We start from the raw sequence: 22,960 nt of genomic DNA, 5'->3' as shown, positions 1-22,960 counted from the left end.
TAATAATCTGAACAATAAAGATTTAATTAAAAAATAAAATTAAAAAAAAAAAGTCGGTTTCCTGGTGATGATAGCCACAGGTCTGTCAATGGGATGCTGGCAGCTGGCCTGCCTGTTGCAGTGCTCCAGGTACCACAGCCCTTCAGAGCCGAGGCAGGAGACCTGCAAGAAGGGGAGATTTGCCCCATGTGCCCCAGCAGGATGCACACAGAGCCAGGACTGTGAGGCCAGGTGCACGTCAGGTGAAGCGCTCAGTTCTGGGAGCAGATGTGCTCTGCATGTGGGCTGGGCACCTCCATGGGCTCTGGCACCTCAGTAGCCACCACCCAGCAGCCCACCCTGGAGCATACCTGGGAAAATAAGGCAGAAGCCAGCTGGACAGGACACCACCCCACCCTAGTGCCTCCTCCTGCAATGCTGTGCTCCAGGCGAGGCCAGCTCATTAGGCTTCACTCCATCATGTCTTCAATAATGTCTTCCAAGATGTGTAACAAAGCTGAAGGTTCTCCCACATTGCTTACATCATAAGGTTTTTCCACAGTATGTGTTCTTCCATGCTTTCTAAGAGTTTTGGATAAACGAAAAGCTTTACCACATCCCTTACATTCATAGAGCTTTTCTCCACTGTGTGTGCTTTCATGTCTAAGTGTGTGCAGGAGGCAACCAATTGATGTGTTTCTCTCATCAATATCGCTCTGTCTTTTTCTCTAATTTCCACTCTCAAAGGAAAAATGTCCTCAGGTGAGGGTTAAAAAAGAAAAAAAATTAGGATCAAAGGCTTTTCTACAATCTTTACATGATAGGACTTATTTTCAGTGTGAGTTCTTTCTTTTCTTTTTTTTTTTTTATACAAGGAACTCAGCTTTTTTTTTTTAAATATATTTTATTGATTTTTTACAGAGAGGAAGGGAGAGAGATAGAGAGCTAGAAACATCGATGAGAGAGAAACATCGATCAGCTGCCTCCTGCACATCTCCCACTGGGGATGTGCCCACAACCCAGGTACATGCCCTTGACCGGAATCGAACCTGGGACCCTTCAGTCCGCAGGCCGACGCTCTATCCACTGAGCCAAACCGGTTTCGGCCAGTGTGAGTTCTTTCATTCATTATGACTTCTCCCCACTAGAAGTGTTTTTGTGGATTTGAAGGTAACTCGGATGAATAAAGGGTTTCCCCTCTGGCTTACATTAATAGGGTTTTTCCTTATTATGAGTTCTTTCATGATATTGGACGGAACTTGGATAAGACAAAGCTTTACCACATTCCTTAGATTCATAGGGTTTTGTTCTTATTATGAATTCTTCCATGATATCGGAGGTCACTTGGATAAGAGAAAGTTTTACCACATTCCTTACATTCATGAGGTTTCTTTCCATCATGATTTTTTTCATGTTTTCCAAGAGAGGTGAGAAAACTGAAGGCTTTCCCACATTGCTTACATTCATAGGGTTTTTCCTCATTATGAGTTCTTTCATGATGTCGGAGGGAACTTCGATAAGAGAAAGCTTTATCACAATGGTCACATTCATAGGGTTTTTCCTTATTATGAATTCTTTCATGATATCGGAGGTCACTTGGATAAGAGAAAGTTTTACCACATTCCTTACATTCATGAGGCTTATTTCCATCATGATTTTTTTCATGTTTTCCAAGAGAGCTGAGAGAACTGAAGGCTTTCCCACACTGCTTACATTCATAGGGTTTCTCCCCAGTGTGCATTCTTTCATGATATCTAAGAAAAGTGGAATGTCTGAAAGCTTTCCCACATTGCTTACATTCATAGGGTTTTTCCTCATGAGTTCTTTCATGATGTCGGAGGGAACTTCGATAAGAGAAAGCTTTATCACAATGGTCACATTGATAGGGTTTTTCCTTAGTATGAGTTCTTTCATGATATCGGAGGTCACTTGGATAAGAGAAAGTTTTACCACATTCCTTACATTCATGAGGCTTCTTTCTGTCATGAATTCTTTTATGTGTTCCAAGAGAGCTGGGAGAAATGATGGCTTCCTCACATTCCTTATATTCATAAGGTTTCTCGCCTGTATGTGTTCTTTCATGAATTCTTAGACAAGTGGAACTGAAAGCTTTCCCAGATTTCTGACATTGATAGGGCTTTTCTGCAGTGTGTGCTCTTTCATTTTCTCCAGAGTACTTGGGCGAACTGAAAACTTTGCCACGTTGCTTACTTTGATATGGTTTCTCTCTGCTATGAGTGTTTTTGTGAAGTTTAAAGTAACTGAGACAAATAAAGACTTTCCCATATTGCTTACACTCATACGGTTTCCTAGGAATATGCATTTTTTCATGATTTCTAAGGGAATCTGAATAGTGGAAAGCTTTCCCACTGGGTCTGCCTTCATGGCTTTGAATATGTTGGTGATGCTTGAAAGCTTTCATAGGTTCCTTACAATTAAAAGGGTTTTCTTCATATTCCTGACACAGGTATAGTTTGAGTCCAATGTGAGAGCTCAGGTGGTTATTCAAGGATAAATAATGCATGAAGATTTGCCTACACAACCTGGATTTAGGTTGCTTTATCTCAGTAGGTGTTTCCTTCTTTTCATTATGATTTGGTACCTGCCTGAAGTTTTCTCTGTATTGACTATCATCCTTCCTTGTACAACGTCTCTCTTCCATATGACTGCTGTAAAAATTAGAAACATATTATTAATACTCTCTTAACAATTTAATATTTATTAGTAGTATGACAATGACATTTTTACTGTTTTTAAGGAAAGTGCCAGGTTTCTGTACATTCTGATTTTTAAAAGTGGATATCCTAAAACCTCTGAAATAGACTAGGTCATAGATATTATGAAAACACTTATATTCATTGATGGTACTTCTGTATATTGTTTCCAAGTGTAATTATTTTTTTATACAATAAACATTAGGTCATACTTCAGAAAAAAACATTTTGATGAGATTATTCTAAGATTCAATAAATTTCAAACTAGGCTGATATAACTGGATTACCTGTTTTTAAGATTGTTTTGTGGCTAAGTGGTAGAGCATGAACCCACCCACCAGGGGGTTACAAGTTCAATTCCCCAAAAGAAACCAAGGCTAGACTGCAGACTTATTAACCCCAGTACAGGGCATGCAGGAGGCAGCCATTCAATCTTTCTATCTCTCCCCCTCACCTCCATACATTGAAATTAATAAAAACATATTTTCGAACCACTGGTGTGGTTCAGGGGTTGAGCACTGACCTCTGAACCAGGAGGTCACAGTTGGATTTCCAGTCAGGGCACATGCCCAGGTTCTGGGCTTAATTTTGAGTGTGGGGTGTACAGGAGGCAGCCGTGAATAATTATCTCTCGTCATTGATGTTTGTCTCTCTTTCTCCCTCTAACTACATCTCTGAAATAAATAAAAACATATTAAATATATAAATAAATACAGTGGGGCCTTGACTTATGAGTGTCCCGACTAACAAGTTTTTTGAGATACCAGCTGTCTCTCGGCCGATTTTTTGCATTGAGTTGATAGAGTAACTTGAGTTAATGAGCTCCTTAATGAGCTCTGTCTTGGAATGAATTAAACTCATAAGTCAAGGCCCCACTGCATATAAAAACCTATTAAAAAAAAAGATGCTCTAAATGCTTTCTCATGTCAATGCGACTCACCTAAGACTCATACCATGATTTTCATACTGATCTTCACTGTCAGGACCTTCACATTTTTCTTCTAAAATACATGCTAGAAAAAGCATTATAAAGTATTAAGGAATATAAGAAATCATTAAGTTGTAGGTACACAATGAGCTGTGATCATTCCTAATTTATTTACCAACTAGAGGCCCAGTGCATCAAATTCGTGCACGGGGGGTGGTGGGGTTGTGTCCCACAGCCCAGCCTGCACCCTCTCCAATCTGGGACATCCGTCTCACAATCCAGGACTGCTGGCTCCCAACTGCTCGCCAGCCTTCCTGCCTGATAACCCCTAACCGCTTCTGCCTGCCAGCCTAATCACCGCCTAACCACTCCCCTGCCAGCCTGATCGATACCTAACTGCTCCTCTGCCAGCCTGGTTGCCCCCAACTGCCCTCCCCTGCAGACCTGGTCACCCCCAACTGCTATCCCCTGCTGGGCCGGTCACCCCTAACTTCCCTCCCTTGTCAGCCTGGTCGCCCCTAACTGCCATTCCCTACCAGCCTGATTGCCCCTAAGTGCCTTCCCAATGGCCTGGTCACCCCTAACTGCCCTCCCCTGCAGGCCTAATTACTCCCAACTGCATACCCCTGCTGGCCTGGTCTCCCCCAACTGACCTCCCCTGCAGGCCTGATCAGCCCCAACTGCACTCCCCTGCCAGCCATCTTGTGGTGGCCATCTTATGTCCACATAGGGGCGGCCACCTTTGACCACATGGAGGCGGCCATCTTCTGTGTTGGAGTGATGGCCAATTTGCATATTACCTCTTTATTATATAGGATGTATTCCCTTCCCATATTTTAGTTCTTGAAACAGCATTGATGAGCAAGCAACACTAATTTTCTAATTGACTAAATAAGTAATAAATTGTTGCAGGGCAGACTCACACTGTGGTTGATGGTCAACCTATGAAATGGGAGGTCACAGGTCAAATCCCAGTAGGACTAGTTTTCAGGCTAGATCCCCAGTGTGAGGGGCACAAGAGGTAGCCAATCATTATTCTCTTTCATCATTGATATTTCTCTCATTCTCCCCCTCTCCTTCCTCTCTAAAATCAATAAAAATATTATTTAAAAAAAGAATTTGTGATACCTACCTACTGATGCCAGGTTCCAGAAGGTTTCCAGCATCACATCTGCGTAGAGTTTCTTCTGGGTCGGATCTAGGAAAGCCCACTCCTCCATGGTGAACTCCACATTAACATCCTCAAAGGCCACCAAGTCCTAAAGCATCCCACATACGCATATAGGACCATGGGTGAGACAGACAGCACTGGGGAATCTATACATAATTCATAAGACGTTCACATAGGACACGTGGTGCCCAACATTCAATCTATGACTTGATTATAAGACTATTATTTATTTGCCACACTCACTTCCTCATGAACACATGGAATTTATTGATATTGTGATCACTTCAAGTCTTCATTGTTCTCTAATGTCAGGGTAAAGAGCACCTTGAACAACTTCTATATTCATAAATTAAAATACTCCTATTTTAAGCCTATCGATTCCTTGTGAGAAGACTCATCTCCATTATAACCACCATTTGATACAGCAGTCCATGAAGCATACTGTCATATCTGCATAAAGTTTTAATGACTATTGTACAGAGTGCCTGAGCTGTGGGTGGACGTCTGAGTCCAGCAGCATCAGCAAAGCCATGTCCTAGAGCAGTAATGGCGAACCTTTTGAGCTCGGTGTGTCAGCATTTTGAAAAACCCTAACTTAACTCTGGTGCCGTGTCACATATAGAAATTTTTTGATATTTGCAACCATAGTAAAACAAAGACTTATATTTTTGATATTTATTTTATATATTTAAATGCCATTTAACAAAGAAAAATCAACCAAAAAAATGAGTTCGCGTGTCACCTCTGACACGCGTGTCATAGGTTCGCCATCACTGTCCTACAGATATACCTTGCCAAAGGCAGGGATGTCATCAGTCCTGACCTTTAGCTCAGGTGCCAGGGGGTGGGTGTAATTATCTAAGTTCAGCCAGGTGCCAGGTGCAGATGCAATTATCAGGGTCCAGTCAGGCCTGACGATTATGAGACTCCACAAGAATGAATATTGCAGCTTGATCTTTAAGCATGATTTCACATAATTTCCTTTGTTTTACACTGTAGTAAAACTTTCTGGTATCATGCTGTATATAACAAACACACTGCACTAGCTCTGGGTCACTGTCTCTCCATCCGAGAACAGTGTCCCACCTGGTCTCAGCTTTCCCTACTATCCCTGTGTTTGTCTCTTTCTTTTTCTCAATTCCCAGTCACCCCTACTCAGGACTCGTCCACTCTCTAGCCGTGCTGGCTGCAGCTATGAGAGAACACTCATATCTGGTGCCCGAACAGGGACCTGAATACAGGGAAACTCTTAAACGTCAGGTGAGGGGATGGCTCCGAGGAGTGGACGCACAACAAACTCAAGAAGTAAGGTAAGTAATGGATTGAAATAGCTGGGTGTAAAACATGGGAAATTCAGGGTCTCAGGAAAGGGATCTCTACTCTCAAATGCTTCAAACTATGGTCAAAGCTCAAGGATGCTCTGGTAAGCATAGTCAAATTCTTGATTTCTTAAATTTTGTTAATGAAACTTGTCCTTGGGTTCCTGCTGAGGGAACCATCAACTTTCAAACCTGGAAAAATGCCGGAAAGCAGTTGCGTGACCAATACACAGCAGAAGGTACAGGGAAGATTCCTATTCCTACATTCACACTATGGTCTCTAATTCATGACTGCCTTGATCCAGCGCAGAAGAATTTAAGGATGTCTAAGCAGGGTGTGGCCATGACTTTACAGCCTATAGTAGAGTGTGAATCTCTAAAAACACCACCTGCCACTTCTGCACCACCTCTTCCTCTTCCCATTGCTCCTGTGACCACAGTCAAGAGCCGCCTGATAAAGTTTTACCTCCTAATTATGAGCAGGAGATAGAGTTTGAGGTGGAGAGGGACAAGCGTCACCGTGAGCGGGATGACTCAGAAAATGAGAAATGTTTTGCTTGAAGCCGCCCTGCCATTATGGCCGAAAGTGAAAGCGACTTCATATTTCACTTTACTGGAGGCTGAAGCTACTTGTAGTGGGATAAACCTCATAGAAGGAATTGAAGGAATTTCCAAGCAGCTGCCAAGAATTCTTTCTCTTCTTCCCAGGCCACCAAAAACTCTTAGTTAGTGAGATTTCTGTCTACATGTCTGTATTGTAATTTTTTTTTTAAAAATATATTTTATTGATTCCTTACAGAGAGGAAGGGAGAGAGAGATAGTTAGAAACATCGATGAGAGAGAAACATCGACCAGCTGCCTCCTGCACATCCCCCACTGGGGATATGCCCACAACCCAGGTATATGCCCCCGACCGGAATCGAACCCGGGACCCTTCAGTCCGCAGGCCGACGCTCTATCCACTAAGCCAAACCGGTCTCGGCGTCTGTATTGTAATTTTAATTTGCCTTTCTCTGATTCATGATTTTCCTGTGCTGTGCTAAAATTTTAAGATTCTAAAATTAATTTGAAAATGTAAAATTTATGAAGGTCACAACCCAGGGAAGTTTAAACAAAGGCCAGCTAAATCCAAGCCGGCCTATGATTAACAAACCATTATCTTTCCCACCTGAGGTAAAATGGGAGGGGAGAGAAAAAAAGAAAGAAAGAAAGAAGGGGTGGAGGCTTTTATTTATAAGCGGGGAAGCAAGAGGTTTTTGTCCCTGAGCCTGGCAGAATGAGGTTGCTGAGTGCTTCTTAAACTACATCAGAATATTTAGCAGGGTAACTTTAAAATATAATATTTTAAAATGTTGCCCTAACCGGTTTGGCTCAGCGGATGGAGCGTCGGCCTGCGGACTGAAGGGTCCCAGGTTCGATTCCGCTCAAGGGCATGTACCTGGGTTGCGGGCACATCCCCAGTAGGGGGTGTGCAAGAGGCAGCTGATTGATGTTTCTCTCTCATTGATGTTTCTAACTGTCTAGCCCTCTCCCATCCTCTCTGTAAAAAATCAATAAAATATATAAAAATAAAAATAAACTGAGTTTTTTTAAAAAAACTGTGGTACATCTACACCAGTGATGGCTAACCTTTTGAGCTCGGCATGCCAGCATTTTGAAAAACCCTAACTTAACTCTGGTGCCGTGTCACATATAGAAATGTTTTGATATTTGCAACCATAGTAAAACAAAGATTTACATTTTTGATATTTATTTTATATATTTAAATGCCATTTAACAAAGAAATATCAACCAAAAAATGAGTTCTCATGTCACCTCTGACATGCATGTCATGGGTTTGCCATCACTGATCTACAGAATGGAATACTATGCTGCAGTAAAAAAGAAGGAATTCTTGCCATTTGCAACATCATGGATGGAACTGGAGAGCATTATGCTAAGTGAAATAAGCCAGTCAGAGAAAGATAAATATCACATGATCTCACTCATATGTGGAATATAATGAACAACATAAACTGATGAACAGGACAGATCCAGAGACAGAGAAGCAGCGATCAGACTGTCAAACCTCAGAAAAAAAATAAAGGAGGGTGGGAGTAAAGGGTGAGATCAATCAAAGGACTGGTATGCATGCACATAAGCCCAACCAATGGACACAGACAACAAGGGGATGAGAGCATGAGTGTGTGTGTGTGGGGGGGGGGGGGGCGGGGGGGGTGTTTAATGGGGGGATGAGGACACATATGTAATACCTTAACCAATAAAGACATTAAAGATTGAAAAAAATTTTTTTAAAAGAAAGAATATTAGAGTAGAAATACTTAATGAAAGTTATGAGGCATGGTTATGCATTTTGAATGAAAAAGAAGGTGGTTTCTAAAGGTGGTTATTTCTGAAAGTTATAAGAATGTTTCTGAAAGTTGTAAGAATGTCCATGGAAGTTATAAGAAGTCGGTAGAAAGAAATGTTAAAATGAAATTGATTAAATCACACAGGCCTCACATGCCCTACATCAGTGGTTGGCAAACTCATTAGTCAACAGAGCCAAATATCAACAGGACAACAACTGAAATTTCTTTTGAGAGCCAAATTTTTTAAACTTAAACTATATAGGTAGGTATATGGTTATTAACTTAATTAGGGTACTCCTAAACTGGCCTTTGCTAAAAATGTCCTCAATCTGATTGAGGTATGCTCGCTGAGGTTGACCCCTTCCAACTCTCCCATCCACACTCGTCTTGTATACTTGTTTCGTCTATCGCTAGCACTAACCACTGCACAATGAGACTGCTGACTGACTCACTCACTCAACGCGTGCATATATGGCACACGTCTCCCGTCGCCCCACCGACCACCATCCCCCACTTCTTCTAACGCCACTTCTTCAAAATAGACTCGCCCAGGCCGAAAACCGACTTCTGCGCGTGGGCCACCAAGTTTCAATCGCACGGTACCTGCGAGCCCACATGTGGTATTTTGTGGAAGAGCCACACTCAAGGGGCCAAAAGCCTCATGTGGCTCGTGAGTCTAAGTTTGCCGACCACTGGTCTAAAAGACTCCTGCTGTTCTTTCCCCTAAGCAAGGGTGACCCTGCCTGAAGCAATCCTCTCTACCTCTCAAAGCCACTTCCTTTCTGCCAATTGTAAAAGCCTTCCATCATGAACAGCTGCTCTGAGATTCTATTTACTAGATGGGATGAGGCCCAATTCGTGAACGGGAATCAAGCCAGTTAACCTTCCAACTTACGCAGCTGAAGTTTGTTTTTAACCGTTTGAAAAGCAGCGCAAAACAAATAGCCGATAAACATGCTGTGACTCAGAGAAGGGAAGATGGCGGTTAGGATTCAGGGGAGAGACTGGAAATGCAGGCATTTGCTGCAGAGCTAGGCCTGGGGGGCAGGGGGTGGACTTGAGAGCCTGTTCCACAAACATCAAAACTCAGGAGAAAACGGGGTCCTTCTGGGGAGAAGGAGGGACAGGGGACCCCACAGACCACAGCTCATCCTAAAGTATGGTAGCAATCATCTCAGGTAGACACTGTAGTTTAACTCTAACCCTGCTGTTTGGCTTAACAATAGAAAAGTTACTTTGATTTTCTGAATTGTATAAATCATCCCATTTGATTGAATACCTTATTGACTGTAATGTTATTATCCCATTGATTGTGATCTTACTGGTTTTAGAAAGCACATTACTTTGTACCTGGGAACCAGGACAGCACAATTATCCCAAGACCTGGGGGTTCCAGATAATGCTTCCCTGTCAACTCAGTGGTCCCAAGACCAGGACAGCACAATTACTCTAAATTGCCTCAATGGCTCTAGATAATGTGTTCCTGGTAACTCAGTGGTCTCAAGACCCAAGGGCTTTAGATAATGTGTTCCTGTCAACTCAGTGATCCGGAGACCCAAAACTATAATTAACATGCTTAATTCTGCTTCTGTAAACTGCTTTTTTGCGAACTAGGTTCCTCATTCCAAACCCTGGGAAGTAATCAATACCTTTGTGATTTTTGCCTATATAAATCTGGTGTTGCGGCCATCTTATCACTTAGAGATTTGGGAGAGCAAAATGCCTCCTAGGAGTCCCGGATTGCAATAAATGTGACTCTTTAATTCAACTTCTTGAGGCGTCCTTCTGTGATTCGCGGGGTACATTATAACACTCCCATGAACGAACCGCGGAGACCGAGTCCCCATTGCCTCCAATGACCCTCCACGTGGTCACCGCACCGACTGCGGAGCCGGGGACACACTGGACGCCCGGGTGCCGGCTGGGCCCCGCCCTGCGAGCCCGAGGGGCCTGCAGTTTCAGCGGAGCCCCCGGCGCCTCGGGTCCGCGGGCTCCGGACCTGACCGTGGGGAGACGCTCCCGCCACGGCGGCTCCACCCGCGCCTCCTCCCCGTCCCCGCGCCCGGCCGCACACTCACCATTTTTGGTTCCTGGGCCTCCCGAGTCCCGCCTGAAGCTCCCACCACCTTACTGGTCGCAGATGGACCAATGGCGGAAGTGCAAGGAAGATGTGACGTGAGTGAACTTCCGCATAGTAGCAGAGGGTAGCCCCACCCACCTGACCCCCAATAGCCCCACCCACCTGGCGCGCAGCTCCCGAAAGGACAGACACTTCTCACGACATCGCCCCCTAGCGCCTGAGGTGCACAGGCCTGAGCCCAAAGCAGCCAGATCTCCTGTCCAGGGACCTTTGCACGGAGAGGCAGCGCTGAGAGTCCCCAGGGAACAGTGGTCCTTCCTTGCAAACACACACACTGAAAAGGCACCTAATGAATCTGGCTCCATTTTCATCTTTGTTGACACCTGGAGTCTGACGTGTGGATTTGCAAAAAGGCGCACAGGCTGAGGGATCAGGGATGCCTTAGGGCAGGGGTGGGCAACCTTTTTGTGAGTGCGTGCCAAAACCAGCAAAATCTCTGACTCAAAATTCTTCTGCATGCCAACCCTAATTTTTTGAGAACATGTTACGCCTACTTGATATCTCTTAAGGTGTACGTATGTGAAGAACCTTGAAGAAATAATAAAATTCATTCGAGCGACTAAAACAGTATATGATGATGAAAAATAAATTTATTTTTTAATGTATACATGTACACTGATAGTTCGACAGAAAACTTTAGGACTCCGTTTGATATTATCAGTGGGACTTTTGCTGCTGCATCACTGATGACCGAGATTTTACATCAGGTTTATATTTCGTGACCTTCAGAGATATGCACGAGCTACTACTTTCATCCGTCAGGCTACTCCTATTACGAGACTTAACAAAATTCATCACTGAGAACAAAGAGTCACAAGCGTATGTGGATGAAAACATGGAGAGTAACGCTGTTGCAAAGCTTTTTAAACAGAAAAAATTTTCTGGAATGGCATTCCAAGTCTTCAATAGTTCGTTTTTGGCATTTCTCTCTGGTACTCCTATCTCTAATCGCTTTTTTTTTTCAATGTTTTCCAAGTCAACTCTAAGGTCAATAAATTTCTGCTTCCAAATTGAGCTACTCTGAAATTCAATCAACTGCATTTCAAAGTCAGCCATGTCTATCCATGAAAACATTTGTAAGTTTAGTTCCTTCAGTTTCATGCTGTCTGGAAACCTCATGAATTTTGCTGTCTCTTCCAGTACTCTGAATTTCGCAAATCTTGAGAAGAACTGCTCAACAGTTGACTTGATGATGTTTAAAAACAGCTTTTGAAGGCTTTGACAGTCTGTTCTGTCATCTTTTGGGAGGTCTTTGATGTGCCTCTTGAGGTTTGGGAAATATCTAAATCTCTCACCATCCACATCCCTCTTAAAGACTTCCAGTTTCTTTTCAAAAGCCTTTATGTAACCAAATATAACATCAAGGGTCTTGACAGTTCCTTGAAATTTAACATTTAAGTCATTCAAATGTTCACAAAAATTGTAAATGGAAGATTATAAGAGAGGGTTTCGCGTGCCAGCAAAAGTTACTGACATGCCATGTTTGGCACGCGTGCCAGGGGTTGCCCACCCCTGCCTTAGGGTGTTATCCTTCCAGAACCACAATCAGATTCCCAACAAGAGCATTGAAACCAGAAACAAGCCATGATTTCCAGCGTGAAAAGTGACTTCTGCATGTTTAGAATGGTTAACTTTAAGCAAGTGTTTTTCACATGAAAAAATATGTTCCCACAGGTGATTCAGTCACACTACTCTGAGGCCATGAGCCACCCTTACTGTGGTTATCTTGTGGGCAGTTTCACAGACCTACCCAGAGCAAGGATATGGGCCAGGCACAGAGGTCGCCAGGGTGGAAGGCTCAGGTGTCTAGCAATGGACAACCAATTGTAGGGTGGGGCCTGGTCCCCAGGGTGACTTTTCCTCCTCTAGCTCCAGGCCCAGATAAGCAGCAAAATGCCAGGGCTGACATCAGGACCAGCTGCATTGAATAATGACCCCTGGCCTGGTGCCAGCCTGTCCATCAGTGGAGGCCACATCCCTGAATGGACACACCTGGAAGCTACAGAATATTCCGTTCAGCTCTTCCCCTGGGACCTCCCCTGAAATCTCCACCCTTAAAACCTTTACAAAGGATGACCCAGTGCGCTCTCCCTCCCTGGAGCACATCTGTACCTTCCCCTCCTTCTCCTCCTCCCCCAGGCAGGTTACCATTAGCTTGCGCTCCCAAGCTTCAAGGGCACTTCTGTTACCTCCTTAACTCCTTTCCTAAGCCCATTTCCTCTAAGACATACTTCTCCTACCTCTGTAATTAACCATTAAATGTTCTTTTACACTTTGGGTCTTGCCCTGTATTCTTACCCAGCTCCAGTGCTACAGGCACATTGTTCCCGGGCCTTAGTGCTGCTCCTGGTGCCCGTCACCCACTGAGGAAGATCCCCGTGGGGCAAGGGGCGGCAGGGATCCTTCTCTCTCAGCTCTAATAACTAAGGACCAGAAGCTCACTGTGACAGGACCTCCCGTGAACGATGGACAACCTCACATCGTCCGCTTCCAGTACGAGGTCACGAGGGGAAGGCCTCTCCCTGGGATGCAGTCCTGTGCAGCCAGAGCCTTTTTATAAAGATCCCAGGTGGAGTACTAGCTGGTGGGAGCAAAGACGGGCTGTCAGCACTGCTGGAGTTTGCCGAAGAGAAGATGAAAGCGAACTGTGTCTCCATCTGCATCAGGAAAGGCTGGGAAGACAGAGCTCCACTCCTGAAGACCTTCAGCTTCTTGGGCTTTCAGGTTGTACGGCCAGGCCATCCCTGTGTACCCTCTCAGCCAGATGTGATGTTCATGGTTTACCCGCTGGACCAGAACTTGTCCCATGAGCACTAACGGTCAGAGGATGCTTTGCCCAAGAGCCACAGTGGGGACAAGAGGGGGTTAGGCAGCCCTGGGACAGAGGAGGGGGCTCCTCGCTGACTAGGGAAGGACGCTGAGGGGCTCAGGGCGAGGGCTGCCTACTGTATTCTTGGTGTTGACTCGTTGAAATTGTTTTCCGTAAGGAACAGTATAAACGTATTATTCACATGTGACCACCAGTAGTAAATGAAGATGTTTATGAAGTGGCCTTCGAAGCTTTCTAAACTGCGCTGTGCGATGTGCTCTATCTGGCCTACGGGAAGGACATTGCCTAGAGGGGGAGGGACTATCTGGGTCTGGGGCAAGACCTGGAGGGGTGGTGGGTAGCACTGTCAGCCTCAGGCTCCCCAGCTATTAAGACTTGTGTATTTCCTTTCCTTGCTTCCTGTCACCCCAGGAGCTCCTGAGAATAGGCTGTGCAGCCCCATGGGCAGCCGTGTCCTCGAGTTGTTTTTTGAAGCCCCACCTGGGCTTCTGTGTGCATTTGTGTCCGGCCTGGAGAAAGTATGTCTGACCCTCTTTCTTTTCTTTTCATTTTTTTTTTTCAGTTTAATGTATTTTAATAGCAAACTTACAGGAACAGTACAGAAAACAGACAACATTAAAAACATGTACTTGCATGTAGGACAACGAAGTTAGCAAAGTATAGTAAATGGGTGGAATCTACTGTAAGATAAAAATGCTACAAACACCATTTATTTGCCATCAATAAGAAATTTACTTGTTTTTAAAAAAAATCCAAATGCTGGCATTGTCCAGAAAAATTTAACAGGCTTATTTATCCTAATATATAAAAACCCTGGTTGTTCACATCCACAAAGACCAGAGGCTCCACTAACCAGAAGTCAGTCCTGCAGTCAGCTGTGGCTGCAGGCGAGGTGACCCAGCACTGACTCCCGATGGGGCTGCGAATCGGGCCCAGAGAGAGGCCTGAAGAGAGAAGTAGGGTCTGATCTGTAGCCTCTGTGGCAGCTGTTGGTCAGCACTTGCCTCTCTCTTTCTCTCTGGTCCTGGCCAGCAGCCTTGCCTCCATTTCTCTCCAGGCCTCCACCTGGGCTGCTGATCCGCCCCACCTTTCTGATCAGGCCCCATTGATAGGCCCAGAGACGCTTAGTAGCGTAGAAACCGAGCAATCAGAACCAAATCTGGGTCAACTGTGAGGAGCTAATGGCTGCCTAGGAGGTGGACTTTTTGATGCTGACTGGTATAGAAACCGACCAATCAGAACCAAAATTGGTGGCAGGGGAGGTCAATTGGGGGCAAGATCAGGCCAGCAGGGGAAGGCAGTTGGGGGCAACCAGGCCAGCAGGGGAGGGCAGTTGGGAGCAAGATCAGGTCAGCAGAGGAGGGCTGTTGGGGGTGTGATCAGGCGGGCAGGGGTGAGCAGTTGGGGGCAATCAGGTTGGCAGGGGAGGGCAGTTAGGGGTGATCAGGCAGGCAGTTAGGGGTGATCAGGTCAGCAGGGAAGGGCAGTTGGGGGTGCAATCAGGTGGGCAGGGGTGAGCAGTTGGGGGTGATCAGGCAGGCAGGCAGAGGCAGTTAGGGGCAATCAGGCAGGCAGGCAGAGGCAATTAGGGGTGACCAGGCAGGCAGGCAGGTGAATGGTTAGGAACCAGCGGTCTCAGATTGCGAGAGGGATGTCCGACCTCCAGTTTAGACCCGATCCCTGTGGGCCTAAACCGGCAGTTGGACATCCCCAAGGGGTCCCCAATTGGATAGGGTGCAGGCTGGGCTGAGGGAACCCCACCCCCTCTGAGCACAAATTTCATGCACCGGGCCACTAGTATTGTGATAAAGTTGAACTGCTGAAACTTGTTCACTGAAACATTTGACTTGCATTAATGCTTCATGTCCCCACATTTATATTTACAAAATTCACACACAAATGAAAATGGAAAAACTGCCAATACCTGATTTCTGTCCCCTATTTTCAACTTGCAATCATATACTTAGGTACCTTTTGAGCCCATGGAAAAAAACAACAACCTAATGTTTAGAACTACAAATAAAAGGAAAACAATTTTTTTAAAGAATGAAATGTTTTCCATCATAGTGGATTCTTAAGCACGTTCTCCGTGTATGTGGCGTGCTAGCTGGATATCTTTTGGCATAATTGTTACACATTTGGCATGGATAGCACACAGGTTGGTGTCTTCAAAAAGGCCAACCAGATAGGCCTCACTTGCCTCCTGCAAAGCACCAATTGCTGAACTTTGGAAGCGCAGGTCTGTCTTGCAGTCCTCACAGCAGACGCTGGAAGGGAAGTTTGCGAATCAGAAGCTCAGTGGACTTCTGATAACGTCTAATTTCACAAAGTGCCACAGTACCAGACCTGTAACAATGAGGCTTCTTCACCCCTCTGGTGGAGGGCACACTCTTCTGAGCGGCTTTGGTAACCAGCTGCATCCTTGGCACTTTGTCCCCTGTTGAATTCAGGGCAGTCTGTTTGGAAGGATCCATGGTACAGAGACCTCTTCACTTACCCCCCTTCTCCTTCAGCTGGAGCTCGGCGAGCTGGAGGCGGTGCAGGCATTGGAGAGCGATGGAGGCTGCGAACACGTGACCCTCTTTCTTTACAGCTTAGTGCTATTCTGGCATTTGGTTAAACTGGCTTCATCTGTGAAATGTTATCAGTGCATTTTGCAGAGGGACATTCAAGTTCACTCCCACCACCAGGGCTTTCTTTGGGGTGCCTGAGCCCCTATAAAACACTACTCAAGTCCAATTCTCAGATCATGGCCAGTTCTTGCTACTGGCTGCACGGCCTAGGCCCCAGCATCTCCTTCCTAGGGTCACAAAGAGCGGAGAGGAAGAGGAATGGCGACTCAGCGCCTGGGGTTGTAGAGGTGGCCTGCCCTTTTCTGTTTTCAAGGTACATCTTGTTCTAAAGGGAGAGGAAGGGCGAGAGGTCTAATCTGGGTGAGGGGGTGGGGGTGTTCGGAAGGCAAGTGTGCTGTGTTACAGTGTCAATAAACTGATTTAAAGTTAAACAAACAAATGTCCTGTTGTGGCCTGTGCTCTTCTCCAGACTGTGTTCTCAGTTCTTTATCAGATGGACGCCAAGGTGTGGAAGAAAGTGTTGCACATGCAGACCAAGTTTAACACTTTTATTGTTTCATATTCTTTTTAATATGTGCACATACTGTTTCAAGAGCAGTTATGAGTTTTCTCGAATGCAGTTACACCACCATGAAGACGGAAAGCACTCCATCAACCCAAAGGAACACAGTTGTGGTGGCGGTTTATACTGTATCCCCTTTGAACAGGGATTTGTTACAGGTTCCTCCGACCCTGGACCTTTTCCGGAATGTCACGCAGTGGATCACCATGTGGTCTTTTAAGTCCTGTTTATAAACTTTGACACTGCATTTGCAATGGTACAGAATTATACAAGGCTGGCAGCGCTCTTCTGAGTGAAAGTTTTTGACTTTGGACAATGCGGCACACATTAGGACTTCAAAAATGGAGATTCTACTATTATGAGTTATGTAAATCTGGACAAGATTTCTGCTTGCCTGTCTTCATTTGCATGGGGGGAGGGATGATGGGGGCAGGGGATCATAGGAGATACCAATGATTATATCATAAAATATGTACACCGCTAAGAAAACATAAATTAGCACCGAAAGAAAGAAGAGGGACCAAGTCTGGACGTCCTTAGCTCTTTAAAGAAATAAAAGCAACAGCTTCTTCCCAATGTTTCATAACATCTCCTGGAAGTGTAAACATGGAAATGATCCCTGAAAACAGCAAAAATGAGCACGGACGGCTTGGTGCCTTCTCCTGAAACAAAAAACTTTCAGCTACTCCTCTTATCAAAGGCACAGAAAATGTCCCTCATTGGGGATATCAAATATACTTGCTTTGCTGATACTCTGCCTGCAGGTCACCTTAAACTTTCTTTACATCATTATCCTCTGAACAGCAATGGCTTCCTGGTGTTTTAATCAGAAAACCACCTTAGACATGCACAGGAATCACTCTAATTACAGAAAACCCATGATGTGCAGATGACCAGAACTTTCTTCAACTGGGAGGAACTCAAAAAAAGTGTCACTCCATTTGAATAGCAGCAAAATAGTATGCCATTTCAAAAATGACTTTCAAATTATTTCCATTGGTTTTAAAGCAGTGAGAAGTCCCTCATGTCACATACCCATGTCCATATTCTTAATCAAATGAAACCTAAACCCATGTTTAGAGCTTTCTGGAAAACCACTGATGTGAATCCCAGGAAGGCAGAATTTTGGGGATGTTTGCCCATTGTTCAAATCTACACTCTAGAACAGTGATGCGAACCTTTTGAGCTCGGTGTGTCAGCATTTTGAAAAACCCTAACTTAACTCTGGTGCCGTGTCACATATAGAAATTTTTTGATATTTGCAACCATAGTAAAACAAAGATTTATATTTTTGATATTTATTTTATATATTTAAATGCCATTTACAAAGAAAAATCAGCCGAAACCGGTTTGGCTCAGTGGATAGAGAGTCGGCCTGCGGACTGAAGGGTCCCGGGTTCGCTTCCAGTCAAGGACATGTACCTGGGTTGCGGGCACATCCCCAGTAAGAGGTGTGCAGGAGGCGGCTGATCGATGTTTCTCTCTCATCGATGTTTCTGACTCTCTATCTCTCTCCCTTCCTCTCTGTAAAAAATCAATGAAATATATTTTTTTAAAAAAAGAAAAATCAACCAAAAAAATGAGTTCGCGTGTCACCTCTGACACGCGTGTCATAGGTTCGCCATCACTGCTCTAGTAGATCCACAACTCTTTAAGAAGTATTACATGGAGGAAAGATGATCAATGATGACACCCCCATTTACTGAGGCCCCTACCATCCATAATGAAGATATGTAATCCACCCTCATTCCCAATTAACTCTCGTCAGTGTTTGCATTTATTATCAACATTTTTCTTTTATTTTCAAGATATTTATTTTTTGTTTTTTTGAGAGGCAGAGTGAGATAGAAACATCAAAGAGAATGAACATACATCAGCTGCATCCTGCATACTTCCTACTGGGGATTGAGCCCCAAACCTGGGCATGTGGCCCGACCATCAATCAAACCATGCTCAACTATAGAGCCACACTCACCTGGCAACACCTTCATTTTCTAAGAAATCAAAGCTTTTTTATTTAACCACTAGAGGACCGGTGCATGAAATTAGTGCACAGAAGGGGAGGATCCCCTCATTCCAGCCAGCACGCTCTTCAATCCAGGACCCCTCGGAGGATGTCGGATTGGGCCTACACTAGCAATAGGACATCCCTCTCACAATCCGGAACTGCTGGCTCCTAACTGCTCACCTGCCTGCCTGCCTGATTGCCCCTGACTGCCCCGACAGCCTGACCACCCCTAACCACCTCTGCCTGCTGGCCTGATCACCCATAACTTCCCCCTCTGCCGGCCTGGTCACCCCCAACAGCCACCCCTGCCGGCCTGGTCACCCCCAATAGCCACCCCTGCCGGCCTGGTCACCCCCAATAGCCACCCCTGCCGGCCTGGTCACCCCCAATAGCCACCCCTGCCGGCCTGGTCACCCCTAACTGCCCCCCTGCCGGCCTGGTCACCCCCAACAGCCACCCCTGCCGGCCTGGTCACCCCCAACAGCCACCCCTGCCGGCCTGGTCACCCCCAACAGCCACCCCTGCCGGCCTGGTCACCCCACGCAGTGTGCTGTTCAGTTCTCCATCCGGTTATTTCATCATGACGGCCCTGGCTTTCTATATATAGGATTATCTCCTTTCCCACAAAAGCTAAGCACCAGCAATGCAAGAACTTTTTCCTTTCATGCCTGTATATGATGACTTGGACAGGTTTGCTAAATTGGGCATGTTTTCCATGTAAATTGCCTGGCACGTGTGGGATGTTGACATTATCATTATGATCATACTTCTCCTTGGCCAGGCAACTCAGTTGATTAGAGCGTTGCCCCAATATGCCAAGTTTGTGGGTTCGTTCACAGGTCACACACAAGAAGCAACCAATAATTACATAAATAACTGGAACAACAGATTGATGCTTCTCTCTTTCTCTTTCAAATCAACTTTCTTTTAAAAGTGTGTGTGTGTGGCGGGGGGAAATACAGTGAAATTCTGTCAGCAAGGACAGCTTCTTGGAAGAGAGATCCTAACTTTGTTTTCTTGCTAGGTTTGTGTTCGTTGACAATATTCCCAAATTTATAAACCTCTGCTAACCCATAGAGGAGTTCATCAGTTACATATCTTGTTAAGAAGCACATGCTTTTATATTAATATATATGTAATATAGATACTTAACTGAGGTACTTTTTGGAAATGTACCCAATACAGCAAAGTAAATATTTCAGTATTTAGGTAACAAGAAAGGCAAATGCTATTCAACAACTGGTTCCTGGCCTTATACTCTGTTGAAAAGAAAATGTCACACATCCATCATCACACAGAGCTACTCCATGACCACAATGAATCAAGATAAAAGCAAAGGCATTCATGCTTGCACATGTGATCAAGGAAAACAGGTTTCAAAGGAATAAAAATAACAAATATTGCTTTTCTCACTAATATGATTTGTGCTTCTTACAATTTTGGTTTAGCTTGATTTTTTTCTGCATTCTAAAGAAAAATGATTATCATTATGCAAGATAGAATGAAGTTCATTTCCTCACAGAATTCAATGCAGAAAAATGCATGGCTTCCTTGGATGGAAATCAAATTGTCTCTCACAAGGCAAAATATAACAAGAAATCATTTAAAGGCTGCTGTTACTGTTACATCCCAGGCTTTTATGGTTTCTGATCATGCTTATTATTTCAATTCATTCCATCTCATTTCACTTTTACTACAGATGTGATTGTGTTGATCTTTGGCTGGAGGGGACTAAAAAATACATGACGAAAGTTTTTAATACTTTGAAAGAATAAGAAACTAGTCTGTGCCAGACAATATAAGTATAATGATAATAAAAAATATGTTTTCTATGAGGAAACCATATCCGAATTTGTACACACATGACACTTATGACTCAGAATGTATAATGATAAAATGGATAAAATGACAAATTGATCTGAAAATACATAATTACTATGGGATAATTAAATACATCCTCAGGAAATTTTAAAAAAAAACACCCATAACATGTCTTAGCATAAGAGTGGTTGAGAAACAGTTCCTATTTCATTAAAAATACAGAAGCATTGTCCTCGATGGTTGGGCTCAGTGGATAGAGCGTAAGCCTGCAAACTGAAGGATCCCGAGTTGATTCCAGTCAAGGGCACATGCCCGGGTTCCAGACTTGATCCCCAGCAGGGGAGGCAGCTGATCTGTGATTCTCATCATTAATGTTTCTATCTCTCTCTCCCTCACCCTTGCTCTCTGAAATCAATAAAAAAAAAATTTTTAAGTTACAGAAGCATTTATTAGAAAAAAATGCACATAATTTTAATCACATACAACCCAAGATAACTGAAAACACTGAGAGATTAGGCTCAGCTCTGAGTGACAGCCCACATCAGAGTCTGCCTGCAATGAGGAAAGTGCCGATTCTCACATGGGAGGACTGGCTCAGAGCCCTCACTGCAGAGGGTGGTACAAGAACAAACTGGCACATGGCTCCTTGGCACTGCACCATTGCAGCTGTCACAGTGGCATCTGAATCATAGTCAATAGTACCAACAGGACAAGATGATTACTAGTCAAATTAGACCTCAAGCAAATGTAATCTAGAGAACAGTGCATACCCTTCAGAAAACAGCCTCAACCATGACAGTCTACATTTGTTGCCTGGTGGACACTTATGGGCTTGCAGGAAAAGCCAACCTATGCTGGATCTTTAATGTTGAATTGTGAACAACTGTAAAGCTTACACCCAACATCAATGGAATGAAAGCAGTGGCTGGCTGTTTTGAGAAAATTCTTGACTGGCAGGACAAAATAGGAGAAAAACAAACTAAAATATTCTCTCCTTAATGTGAACTCAATAGCACAATTCCCAGCCAAAAGCAACACACAAACATGAATATAATACACAAGGGGACTCTTTAGTGAACAGTAACTATGTACAAATACACGGCAAATACTTATTGACTAAAATAATAGTGAATATAAGTGAATATCAAGTGCAGTTGAAAAATTAAAAGAGGTCCTAACCAGTTTGGCTCAGTAGATAGAGCGTCAGCCTGCAGACTGAAGTGTCCCAGGTTTGATTCCAGTCAAGGGCATGTACCTTGGTTGCGGACACAACCCCAGTTGGAGTGTGCAGGAGGCAGCTGATCGATGTTTCTCTCTCATCCGTGTTTCTAACTATCCTTCTCCCTTCCTCTCTGTAAAAAATCAATAAAATATATTTTTAAAAAGAATATACAGGCGTGTAGAGCCTATTCATTCAATACCTGTCAGGGTACATTACTAGTCAGGGCACAGGGAAGACAACCCTTCAGTGTTTCTCTCTCACATCAATGTTTCCCTCTTCTTCTTTCTGCCTTCCTCACTCTAAAGCAGGGGTGGGCAAACTTTTTGACTCGAGGGCCACAATGGGCTCTTAAACTGGACCGGAGGGCCGGAACAAAAGCATGGATGGAGTGTTTGTGTGAACTAATATAAATTCAAAGTAAACATCATTACATAAAAGGGTACGGTCTTTTTTTTTTTTTTAGTTTTATTCATTTCAAACGGGCCGGATCCGGCCCGTGGGCCGTAGTTTGCCCACGGCTGCTCTAAAGCATCAATTTAAAGAAACTAACAAAAAAAGAATGAGTACTGATAATGAACAAATATGTCAAAAGCTTAGAGAACTTCTTTAATACTATGAGTTTTGGGGAGTATGTGACTTCATTTGCAGCAGGCTTACATGTACGTTAGTTACACTAATAGGATTTCCTTCCAGTGCAGTTTTCAAGCTACTCTGAAAGTATTTGTTAAAATTTGTAAGTTTTGGCAAACTTCCAAAATGTGCTCTCAGCTGGGCGGTTACCTGACCCGCATGGTCCTCTGTCCTGAGCACCCGGTGGGGTTGGAATCAGCCTCAAATGCTGAGGGGCCTGCGGTCCTGTGTGGACATAGTCAGTGCTGGTCCGCGTTTCTAAGTTCAGGCCAGCGCCAGGAGCAGCCGGGCCAGGACCAGAGCTTCTGGCAGGCGCTCGCCCACCACCTGCCCCAGGTTTCCCACTCACCCCATTGCCCTTCGCAGAGCTGCTGCGATGCTCCAGGTGCTAGGCCCTTTCTTTGGGGAGGGTCTGTGTCCTCCAGACCTGCCCCTGCATCCGTGACCTTCCAGCCAGAACATGAAGTGACTGCACACGCAGTGAAGCATGAAGCAGATTAAATGGAAGGGGATTCGGATTGTCCAGAGAGAAGAAGGAAAGCCCCGGGACCAGGTGTGGAGCCACCGAGCCTTTCCCCGAGGCGGGCACATGTGGCAGCCACACACCCACCTGATGGCACCCATAGCTGCTGCCATTCCTGGGGCATCATGAAGATCCTCCTGTGTGGGACCCACCACTGGTTCCTGAGTCAGGCATTTTGGCTGCACCTCC

General features: G+C 44.6%; 1 protein-coding gene and 2 pseudogenes across 1 annotated transcript; 1 reads left to right on the top strand and 2 right to left on the bottom strand.

Moving 5' to 3' along the window:
* Positions 1–966: 966 nt before the first annotated feature.
* On the bottom strand, positions 967–10,611 carry LOC118659313 (zinc finger protein 709-like). The gene is given in 5 exon segments (XM_036315596.1): positions 967–1,284; positions 1,286–2,648; positions 3,634–3,706; positions 4,754–4,880; positions 10,541–10,611. Coding segments are annotated over 5 exon segments (1,743 nt in total). The 5' UTR covers positions 10,544–10,611; the 3' UTR covers positions 967–1,107.
* On the top strand, positions 10,611–13,419 carry LOC118658552 (annotated as a pseudogene).
* A 1,748-nt stretch (positions 13,420–15,167) lies between these two features.
* LOC118659322 lies at positions 15,168–17,821 on the bottom strand (annotated as a pseudogene).
* Positions 17,822–22,960: the final 5,139 nt, after the last annotated feature.

Source organism: Myotis myotis, unplaced genomic scaffold (genome assembly GCF_014108235.1).
Source record: "Myotis myotis isolate mMyoMyo1 unplaced genomic scaffold, mMyoMyo1.p scaffold_m19_p_6, whole genome shotgun sequence".
NCBI lineage: Eukaryota > Metazoa > Chordata > Mammalia > Chiroptera > Vespertilionidae > Myotis > Myotis myotis.
The sequence above is the reverse complement of the archived record's forward strand: the minus strand, read 5'-3'. Positions and strand labels throughout refer to the sequence as shown.